The 11290-nt window shown below is 48.6% G+C and overlaps 2 protein-coding genes across 2 annotated transcripts in view; one reads left to right on the forward strand and one right to left on the reverse strand.

Annotated features, from left to right (window-relative positions):
- Ccdc33 (coiled-coil domain containing 33) overlaps nucleotides 1–553 on the forward strand; it is an 82323-nt gene extending 81770 nt beyond the window's left edge. Inside the window, 1 exon segment of the mRNA XM_008836488.1 lies at nucleotides 381–553. Within this exon segment, the coding sequence (XP_008834710.1) occupies nucleotides 381–509 (129 nt within the window). The 3' untranslated portion in view covers nucleotides 510–553.
- Nucleotides 554–2205: 1652 nt separating this feature from the next.
- Nucleotides 2206–11290, reverse strand: part of LOC103736867 (cholesterol side-chain cleavage enzyme, mitochondrial) — a 15707-nt gene continuing 6622 nt past the window's right edge. The window contains exons 3-9 of the mRNA XM_008836489.3: nucleotides 10023–10222; nucleotides 8717–8920; nucleotides 7427–7584; nucleotides 3786–3952; nucleotides 3443–3521; nucleotides 2796–2993; nucleotides 2206–2368 (exon numbers count right to left, since the gene is read on the reverse strand). Coding sequence (XP_008834711.1) covers nucleotides 2237–2368; nucleotides 2796–2993; nucleotides 3443–3521; nucleotides 3786–3952; nucleotides 7427–7584; nucleotides 8717–8920; nucleotides 10023–10222 — 1138 coding nt within the window. The 3' untranslated portion in view covers nucleotides 2206–2236. The remainder of the gene's footprint in view (nucleotides 2369–2795; nucleotides 2994–3442; nucleotides 3522–3785; nucleotides 3953–7426; nucleotides 7585–8716; nucleotides 8921–10022; nucleotides 10223–11290) is intronic.

Raw genomic sequence — 11290 nt, forward strand, 5'->3', positions numbered from 1 at the left:
GACAGAGAGAGAGAGACAGAGAGAGACAGAGAGAGACAGAGAGAGACAGAGAGAGAGAGAGAGAGAGAGGAGCCTGGAAACCTCAGCCCCTCAACAAAGACTGATTCTCCTCCTCTTAAGCTATCAGCATGTATCAGTACTTTACTGGTAGCCAAGGCTCTATGGCTCTGGGGAACACAAGCTTATCTCTGCAAGCTCATCTAGCCCTGGAGACCTGGAGAAATTAGACATCACCTGCAGTGATAAAAACCATTCTGAAACTTTTCAGAAGTCATAGCCTCCTGGGTTTTGGATCCCCAGAAGCATGGCTTGCCAGACTCTAAGATGGCAGTATATCCTGGGAATGGGGATGTACTCATCTGCCCTGCTTTGTGTCACAGAATGCTTCAAACCACTCTAAGGACCTCCAGCATCCCTCCAAGCCAGAACCTCTGCTGCCCAGCTCAGACACGAAGCTCAACAGGCCCTCAAACCTCAAGATTGAAACCTCTAACCCTCAGCAGACCTGAGCCTGGAGCAGGCCTCCTTCCCCATGTGCTGAGGAGTTAACCTCACCCCAAAGATAACTTTAGTAAATGTTATAACTCAACAAGAGTTTGCTTCTTTGCTGGACCAGGGCAGTGGGGGATTGTGGGGGGCAGGACCAGCTGATCCTCTCACACCCTACTTGGGTCCTGGGCCCTCTGTGGCAGCCTGATGCCTCCTGCCAAGACCTAGAAAGTCAAAGACCATGACAGACGGTGGCGGGGGGGGAACCAGGGAGACCACCCCCTTCTAGCCTCTCCCCTGGAGTTTAGCTCTGTGCAAGACAGGAGAGAGGCCAGGTTTCCCCTCTCCCCCAACACCTATCTCCTGTTGTTCTTTCAATCAAGTCTGAGTCTTCAGAATTTCTTGGGAAGGGAACGACTCCAAATCTTCCTGTGGCACCACTCAGATATCCCATTAATCAAGGCTGGGCAGAGCTGGTGATATTGTGTCCAAATGTAGTCAGAGACAGGAAGGCTTGAGTTCTGAATATGAGCATGTTGGATGACTTTGGGTGATTCAAAATCTCTCTAAACTCATCTGTCTGGTGCAAAGCCAGCTATCTTTGGCAAGGAGACCTTTTCAGCACTGAAATTTCTGAGTCAAAGATAACTCAGACCCAGAGAAGAGAAAGGCAGAGGGAAGGGGGAAAATGTTAGGGGAGGGGGATTGTGGAGTAAGGAAAAGCAAAAAAACCTACAAGAATGGGCCCAGAACCTGCAGACCATCTTAGAAAGGACTGATTCAACTGGGCCATTGTCCCAGGCTAGCCTAGCCTCCATGCTTATACATGGTAGCCAAGGGCCAGCGAGAGTCTGGCACCTGCTCATGACAAGGTTGTACAATCAGAGGGAGTTGATGGGACTGGACTAGACAAGTGTCATAGAATTCAATGCTTAGCTAGAGACCATCCTGGGGTCTCCCTGCCTATGGCCCAGGGCATGGACAACAGAACACATCCTCCCGGAGTGAGAAAACTAAGACCTGTAACAGGCACACAGGAGGGTCGGGCAGAGTGATGGAAGCTGCTGGCCTCCATCACCTCACATCAACTTCTCATCGGCATGATGCCTCACTCACAAGGCTTCAACTATTGCAGTGTCCAAAATGGGGCCTTAGCAGAAAGTCCTCACAACTCCACAGGGGACTCCCCATGGACTCAGCCAAACAGAGTCCCAGGCCAGCCCCATCTTCTAGGTGTCCACACCTCTAGGGCAACCCTGTCCTCACAACACATCTCCTATGTCCTCTCCTCATGCTTTGGTAACTCCTAGCCTGATGGCACTAGCCTCCCCTACTGGACCTCACTCCTACCCCTAGAAAGCTTAGAGCTGAATTGAACTGCTAGGATTGAGGTCATAGTTGGGATACATAGCTGCTTCCCATCTCCCTACATGCTCCCATCCTACTGTTGACAGGGATTAGAGTGCATCTCCACAGGGGTGATGAACCCCGTAGGAGTCTGATAGAAATAAAAACACTCCCCAGAGTTCAGCTGTTTATTGCCTTCCTGGATGGGAGAGGATGAGGAAGAGAGTTCAGCTAAGCTGGATAGGTGCCCACTGAGAGCTGAGAACCATCCAAAGGGAACAGGAGTAGGGATGAAGAACCAGAGCTACAGAGACCCCCCAAATCCCCCTACTTGACTGCTCTCCCCACATCTCCCCACATGACTGCTGGCCTGGGGTTCAGGTGATGCTGCCCTCTCTGTTCATGGTTGAGCCGGATCCTGCTTGAGAGGCTGAAAGTTGAAGAAGATGGGCTTCTCAGGCATCAGGATGAGGTTGAACTTGGTCCCCACCTCACTGAGCTCTTTGATTTCAATTCTGAAGTTCTCCAGCAGCTGAGGAAAGAGGTGGGCTTAAGGGATGGAGTGGAGGATCTGTCTCTCCCAGGTCATACACCCCCACCTGCAGGCAGGGCCTGTTGACTGTGATCTAAGGACCTCAAAGGGGCATAGCACAATCTATTTAACCCCCTCACCATATCTAAATGGGCCCGGGGTGCTCTGTTCTCTGGATTTAGGCCTTGACCCTAATGAGTCTTTAGCATCCTTCTTCCACCCTATCTCCAGAGTAGGAATAGACACCCAGGGGACATGTGGGGTAACAAGTGGATTAAACCAAAAGAAAGAGGCAGCTGGGAGTTGTGAGAGATAGATGAGTCTGGCCCTGCACTCCCTGGACTCTGGGGATGGCAGGAGGAGGGTTGTTGACATCATCAGAGCCAAGGAAAACCCAGGGTGTGACATGTCCCCTAGCCTCACTCACATTGATGAGGAACATGGTCATTTCCAGCTCTGCAATCCGCCGGCCCAGACACTGCCGCACGCCCCAGCCAAAGCTCAGGTCCCGGAAATGGGTGTTGTTTTTGTCTTTTTCCAGCCAACGGGTTGGGTCAAAATTGTTTGGATTGGAGAAGAATCTGGGATCTCGGCCCATGGCATAGCTGGCCACCTGCACCAATGTCTAGGGGCAAGAAGGTCAAGGTATAAGCAGCTCCAGATCCCCACAGTCCTGACTACAATCCCACCCCCAGCCTCCTTGGGCCCCTGGTTCCTAGCCAGGCTGCCCAGCCACCTGGGATAGAACAAGGCATTCTGCCTACTTCATGATCTCAAATAAGGCCCCGCCTCTTCATGAACCCCACTGCTGGGATAATCCACAGGATCTTCCTATCCTTTTCTCAACCCCTGACCCACCTTCAACACAGGCAGACCAGTGATATTTGTCTCCTAACTCTGGGCTCCAGTATTCCTTACCCACTGTGCCTACCACTACTGCTCTTCATGCAAACTTAGACTGAGAACACTCAGTGCCAGGCGGAAAGACCTGGACAGAAGCCCCTATGACCACCATCTGTCTGCAATTGCAGCCTTACTCTCTTCCATCTGACTGACAGAGCCTCTGGGTCCTACCTTGGCAGGAATCATGTAATTACGAAGTACCAGGTCATTCACAAGATACCTCTGCAAGGTCACAGAGATGGGATGCAATCTGTGGAAATAAGACCCTCAGAAATTAATGGCCCCAGAGCCAAGACCCAGGCCATACCCTCTACCCCCTCCCATACCAACATGACATCTCAGCTTCTGCTGCAGCACCCTGGGGCGGGGGCGGGGAACAAAGGCGGGACCTGGCTCTAGTTCCATCTCCCCAGTCCCACCTGTCCCTTCCAGCTTCTAATCTCCTCCACTAACTCATTCTTGGAACCCTTGGGGGGCGGGGGCAGACAGGAAGGCATAAGTGTACTGTGCTTGCCTCAGTGTCTCCTTGATGCTGGCTTTGAGGAGAGGAACCAACTGTACCATCCTGGTCATGTCTCCCTGGGCCTGGCGCCGGGCAGCCAGAACTTCTGCCCGCAACTCTTCCTGCACCTTCAGGTTGCGTGCCATCTCATACATCTGCCACTGCAGGGTCATGGATGTCTGTTGGGAGTACATGGGGTATAGAAGCCAGGGGGCCCATTACTTCAAGGCACCTTAAAGTTCCATGACTCACACTAAGGAATCTCCCCCGTCCTCACCATAACCAAGACCATCTGTAAAACCTTTGAAAGTCTATTGTCTAAAGAGACTTTCTCAGTGCCAAAGTAGTAGAGTACTTGCCTAGCACACACAAGGCCTGGGTTCAATCTACAGCATCACATAAACTTAGTACCTGTAATCCTAGTACTTTAGAAATAGGAGGATCAAAAGTTCAAGATCATCCTTGGCTGTATATCAAGTTTGAGGCCAGCCTGGGTTACCTGTGTTATTGTCTCAAAAAAAAAAAAAATAGTCAATGTCCAGGCAGAGCTACTTAGGGCAGACCTGTCCCTGTCTTCATCCTGCATGTCACCAATACCCCAATACCCATCCATCTCCCAGCCAATAGAGTGTCAACTACATTGCCAATGCCTTCTTCCAGAGGACTCCAGAGGCTTCCAGAAATTGTATTTATACCTCTGTAAAGCTTGTCCACACAAGCAGCTGCCATTCCTTTGGAACCCCTTGTGCAACAACCATCTGCTCCCCTGCAGAAGTCTAAACCTTAACATTCCCCCCAGCATCAGACCTTTAAGTAAGGCTCAACAGTTCTGAAACTAGGCCACAGATTCGTGTTTCTCTCTCTCTCTCTCTCTCTCTCTCTCTCTCTCTCTCTCTCTCTCTCTCTCTCTCTCGATGTAAGGGAGATTCTAGAATTAATAAACTACTCTCAACATGAGCCAGAGGTTGCAGCCACTGGTCCTCCTTGAACTCCCAGGGTCCCAGATTCCTTCAAGGTGACAGACTAAGCCCATTTGAGGACCCAGCCTGGAACATCCTCCCTCCCAGGGTTGGGGATATGAATTGCTGGTGCTAACAACCCTCTCTGTAACTCCATTCCAGGGGATCCAATGCCCTCTTCTGGCTTCTATGGACAATGCACTTATGGCTGCATTTACATACATGCAAGCAAAACATACACATAAAATTAAAAAAAAACAAAACTGTTTAAAGGTAGTTCATTATACTACTAGTTGTGTGACCTCAGCTAAGTTATTTAACCTCTCTGTGCCCTGTTTCCTCATCTAAAAAGAAGAATATACCTCATAGTGTGTCAAGGTCTTAGAGTTCACCTGCAGTTATCTGATGGGCAGCAAAATGCAGGATAAAAGTTTGGCATCTTTGCTTTCAAAGGGAAAATAAAAACAATCTGCACAGAGCCTGAGCCTTTCTACACCCATGTTATGGTTTCTTTTTACAATCTACAACTTCAGGTCAGATTCCTCTCAACTCTGCTCAAAACATCATCTAATCAATCAAAGAATAAATCTCTAAACATTGGTGACCCAAGGTTCATTAGTCCTAACTTGACCTAAACCATCTCTTCTCCTTTAAGGCTGAAGAAACCAAGATAAGGAACTAAGATAGTATCAAGGGTCTAGGAACGGCAGAATCTCGCAGGCAGATCAGCCCATGATGAGGCTGTCTCACCTCCCACAAGCAGGAGCAATTACCCCAATTGGAATCGAAGTGGCTACCCTAAGACTATGGTCTCATGACCACCACTGAATCACCCCCCAAGCAACAGCAATTCTAGGTAAGCATTCCTCAGTAGTCAGTAGTTGTACATGCCTCTGCCATGTAGCCCTGTGACATATGGCCAAAATGTTCTCACCCCTACTTCATTGCTGTGGGCTGAATTGTGCCCCAAATCCTCTCATACAAGTTGCAACTCCTAATACCTCATAACACAACTGCATTTAGAGACAGGTCTTTTAGGGAGATAATGGAAGTTTTTAAAAAGACCTTGGTGTGCACCATGGCCCAATAACTGATGTCATTTGAAGAGGAAGTCAAGATACAGAGGGAAATCCATGTGCCGACATGAGGAAGATGATCATCTCTAAACCAAGGGTCAGGCCTCAGAATGAACCAATCCTGCCCACACTTTGATATTGGACTTCTAGCCTCCAGAACTGTGAGAAAATAAGTGGCTATTGTTGGAGCCGCTGGTCGGTGCTGTTCTGTTATTGTGACCCAAGTTCCTGAGACTACCAAACTCCTGTCTCTGGGCCATGGGAACAATGGAGGCCCCTTGGACTCACCTTTCCTGGCACAGTGCTTCCATCCTAACCATTATTAACACTGTATGGTTAACTTGAAGTGTCCCATAGTTTGCAAGAAGGGAAGGTGCTCAGGACATATGATTTGAGTTTTGAGGAAGAGGAGTTCTGGGATATTAGGCAGGCAGTGCCCTATCTCATAGACGCCTCTGGGTATTGATGGGATCATGGGACACTGTAGTCTGAAAGGGGAGACGGGGACAATAAAAAGGCCCTGGAAGACTGAGCCCAGGACTGATAGCGCTGGACCGACTCCAGATTTCTGGAGGTCCTATTTCTATGAGTCTGGTGGGCCATGTCCTGCACTCAAAGTTAGGAGTCATGGCCCTCTAGCAGCTGAGCTTCCACCAAACAGGCCTCACTATGTCTTTCACCTTTCAAAAAAAATGTATTTTTTTGTGTGTGTCTAAATGTTTTGCATGCATGTGTATAAGTGCACCACATGCATGCAATGCCCACAGAGGCCAGAAGGAGTCAGATCCCCTGGAACTGGAATTATAGACGGTTCTTAGCGGCCATGTGGTGCTGGGAACCAAACCTGGGTCCTCTACAGGAACAGCCAGTGCTTGTAACCACTGAACCATCTCTCTAGTCCCAAGCCTTTCACCTTTAAAGAATCTACAAAGAGAGCTGGGAATAGTAGCCCACGTCTGTAACTCCAGCACTTGGGAGATAAAAGCAGGAGGATTTCTGTGAACTTGAGGCCAACTTGAGCTACAGAGTGAGTTCCAGGCCAGCCTAGGCTACAGAGTGAGACTGTGTCTCCAACAAACAAAATTCTACGCAAGCGGCTGGGAATGAAGCTCGGGTGGTGCAGTGCTTTGCCGAGCGTGCAGGAAGCTCTGGATTTATCCCAGCACTGCACAAAACAGAATATGGTGCTCCACACCTGTAATTCCAGAATTCAGTAGATAGAGGCAGAAGAGCTAGGAGTTCAGGGTCATAATGGCCTACAGTGAATTCAAGGTTACCCCGAGCTTCATGAGACCCTGTCTCAAAAAAAAAAAAAATTGATGCAAGACTTGGGCCCCACTACCTACACCCAAGTAATTCCTGTCTTTCTCACAGGAAGATCAGTCTCAAATTCTGTCCAAGAGTAGTCAATAGTGGGCGGTAGATGATAGGATGTTTACCTCACACACACACCCCCCAGGAGGCTAGTGTTTAAAGTCTAGAGCCAAGAGAGGGCAGTGCATCCATACAGGAAAAGGCCCCCACTGTGCCCTGAACAGTGAGACTTCAGACAACATAGCTGGCAGAGAAGGGGGTATATGGGCACAAGGAGGCTCAAACTGGGTCCAACAGCACTCACTGTGTCCACCCCTCCGGTCAGCATCTCGGTGACATTGGCCTGGATGTTCGTGAAGGGCAGCTTGTTCCCTCCCAGCAGGCTATAGAGGACACCGGGGTACTTGCTGAAGTCTCGCTTCTGCCTTAAGTCCCAGTAGAAGTTTTGGATGTATTCATCAGCTTTAGGGTAGAAGGAAGAACATAGTGAGGCTCACTGAAGGTGGGAGGGAGGAAAGGCCACCCATTTTTCGGATGCAGGGTCACCAAGAGCTGGGGATTCTGGAGCTCCTGCTTGGTAGGCTGCTGTTTTACTAAGCATCTATTTTGTACTAAGTCCTTAACATCTGTTATGACATTTAAGCCTTGACTATAACTCTCTGGGTGATATGCAATATTACCCCTACTTTTCAGAGAAGAAAATGGAAGGTAAGAGTCATCATTTGCCAAGATTACGTGGGTGTTAGTGGCAAAGGTAGCATTTGATTCCACCATACCCAGTCAGCCTTCTTTACCCGACTTCCCTCTCTTCTCATGCCTCAGTGTTCCCACCAAGCCTCCTGACACCCAACCAGTGTGGCTCCAACACTGACCCTCAACCCTAGATCATGAGCTCATTTTTTAAAAAATCTTTTTTTATTATTATTGGGGTTGGAGAGATGGCTCTGTGATTGAGCACTGACTGTTCTTCCAGAGAACCTAGGTTCGATTCCCAGCACACATATGGCAGCTAACAACCATCCATAACTCCAGTTCTAGGGGATCCAACATCCTCTTCTGGCTTCCATGGACTTTGCGCAACATGGGTGAACTTACATACATGCAGGCAAAAACACTCATACATATAAAATAAATAATTTTTAAAACATTTTATTGTTTAAATTATGTATGTGTGTATATGTATGTGTGCACACGAGTACAGATGCCTGTGGAGGCCAAAAAGGGATGTTGGACCCCTGTAGCTAGAGTTACCGGTAGTCGTGAGCCCCCTATGTGGAGGCTCTGGTTCTCTGCAAGTGTAGCAAGTGCTCTTAACCACTAAGCCATCTCTAGCCCCTCTCCTCCATTATGAGCTCCTTTAAGAAACACTATGTGTATCTTTACTTCCTTTTCTCCAGAAAAAAGTTAATCATCCCCAACAGTCTCCAGCCCTGATACTCATTCCTGCCCACCAAAGAGCTTCCTCCATGGCAAGTTAGTGGCCATTTGCAAATCTTGGAGCAAGGAGGCAGCCTGAGACCAGGAGTTCCCAGCTGGCATCCCCTCTCTCAATCTGGTGAGCTCTCCTCCTGAGCACAACCAAAAGAATCCTCACCTTTACTGAAAATCACATCCCAAGCAGCGACATGGTCCTTCCAGGTCTTAGTCTTGAAGAATTTAAAGAGTTCCGGGGGCAGGTTGAGCAGGGGGACACTGGTGTGGAACATCTGGTAGATGGCATTGATGAACCGCTGGGACTCAGGGTCCAGGATCTCCTCCAACATCCCTTGGCGCTCCCCAAATACAACACTGGAGATGGCTGCAGGTGGAGGCTGAGGCTGAGGACTCCCTTCCAATCTGGTTATCTTAGAGCCTCAGCCCAGGATCTCCTCCACCCATCCCCACCACACACAGGAGCTCTCCCCCAATCTCAGCTTCCCTCAGCAAAGAAGCTGAGGCCTGAGCCCCAAATACTAATAATGCAGTGTGGAAGAAGGCTGTTCTGGCTGGCATACAGGCCCCTCAGACAGATGAGGGAAAGACCCTGAAGGAAAGACCCTGAAAGGGAGCTTTGGTGGGAAGCACAGTCTCCATCAAACCCAGGTGAGAACCTGAGCCAGGATGAAACTGCCTAAGAAGGATTTCCCATTATAACTGACTAGATTCACTACCTTCTTCTTGAAACAGATCAGTTGGGAAACTGGGTACCTAAGTTCTTGGGTTAATTGGTTATCTGGGATCCAGTCTGGCTAGACCTAGAAAGCCACAACAACCTCAACTTTTTCTCAACTACAATGTGAAGAATTTGGTTTTTTTTTTAATTAATTTTATTTATTTGTTTTCAGTCTTTTTGAGGCAGGGTCTCTCTGTAGCCCCAGATGGCCTGGAACTCGCTATGTAGACTAGGCTGGCCTAGATCTCACAAAGATGCCATTGCCCCTGCCTCTGCTGGGATTTGAATACCAATTTTATACCAAGCCCAGGTCACCCCAAATTTCCTGCAGAGGTCAATATGATCTCCTTCAAGCCCCATGCATGCATTGTTCTCTGGCCTATGCTGCAAGACTTCTTTACCATCTGAATAACTCCTATGTATCCTTCAGTGCCCAGTTCAGAGCAGTCAACCGGGGTCTCCTCCCTCCTGCCAGATTTCAAAGGTCTGTTCTAGGAAAGGGAGACTAAAGAATGACTAAAGGAATGACTAAGCCAAGCTCTGACTTGTGGAGGATGGTGGTGTAGAGGACCTATGTTTGGGGAGCCCCACAGCACAAATATCAGGTGAGAGGGACCAGGCTACCTCCCTAGATGGCAGAGTATGTCCTGGAACGCAAAAGTGCAGGGTCTGTGCTGGGTCTCAGGGTAGGAGGAAGAGTACTGATTCCCCAACCTCAGCTCCTGCCAGTGAGGTGCAAAACCCTTACACTCAAAGGCAAAGCGGAACAGGTCATCACTGATGTCCCCTGAGAATTTTCCAGAGTTCTGCTCTTTGATGCGTCTGTGTAGGACTCTGGTGAAGTCCTGAGTTATGCCTTCCAGCATAGGCACAAATTTCTTGACCGCTTCGGGAGCCATCACCTCCTGGTTTAGGACCATTCGGTCTTTCTTCCAAGCTTCCGAATTCCTGGAGAAACACAGACCCCCACCTTATGGTCACAGACCCCAAGCCTGGCACAGAGGGGTTGGTTCAGTGCTCTCCAGAGAGGCCAAGCTAACACCTAGAGCCTGCATCATCACTAGTTCCCCTTCTCCTGACCACCTCCCACCTCCTCCCTCTCCTGCCTGGACTAGGAGAGAAGGAAAGAGAGATGGTGACAGAGACCAAAACCCTGACTGCCCTTCATTATGGCTGCCACCGCCACCACCCACCACCACCAGGAACCAGAAACTCTTAATCACTCTTGGCATAATTCTCAAGCTACCAGCTCCAAGCCTACCTTCTATAACATTTCCCCTGGCTCCTGGCCATCACTTACCTTTCTACCATTGAAGGCCCCTCTCCAACTTTCTCATGTGTGCACTGGTGAAGTTGATTGACATCTCCACCCTTACCTCCCCAAAGTGTCCTGGTAGTCACTGTGTTGGGGATCTCAGCTGCTCAGAATCATTTAATCAAAAATCTCAATTCAGGGCCAGGCACTATGGCTGATGTCATTAATCGCAGTACTTGGGAGGCAGAGGCAGACGATCTCTGTGAGTTTGAGGCTAGCCAGGGCCTACATGAGACCCTATCACAAAACAAAACAAAACAAAACAAAACAAAACAAAACAAACAAAACAAAACACCCAACACTGCAGTTCAGAGCGGTCAGTGAGATGTCTCAGCCAATAAAAGCATTTAATGCTTGAGCCTGAGAACCTGAATTAAATTGATCCCCAGGACCTACATGGTAGAAGGAGAGCAATAACTCCCAAAAGTTATTCTTTGACTTCCTCATGTGTACCATGACACAAATGTGTACACGAACGTGAGGGTGCACGTGCACACACACACAAATAAATGAATAAATGAATAAATAAATAAATGTAATTTAAAAATAAAAAAGCAAACAAACCTCAGCTTATGACACATAAAAATCAACCCATGCAAAGCTCTTTTTGTAATTTGGGGAGTTTGTTTAAGAATGCTCTTTGTAGCTGAGCATGGTGGTGCAGGCCTTTAATCCCAGCACTCAGGAGGCAGAGGCAGGTG

The sequence above is a fragment of the Nannospalax galili genome, unplaced genomic scaffold (assembly GCF_000622305.1).
Source record: "Nannospalax galili isolate Female #2095 unplaced genomic scaffold, S.galili_v1.0 scaffold54, whole genome shotgun sequence".
Classification (NCBI taxonomy): domain Eukaryota; kingdom Metazoa; phylum Chordata; class Mammalia; order Rodentia; family Spalacidae; genus Nannospalax; species Nannospalax galili.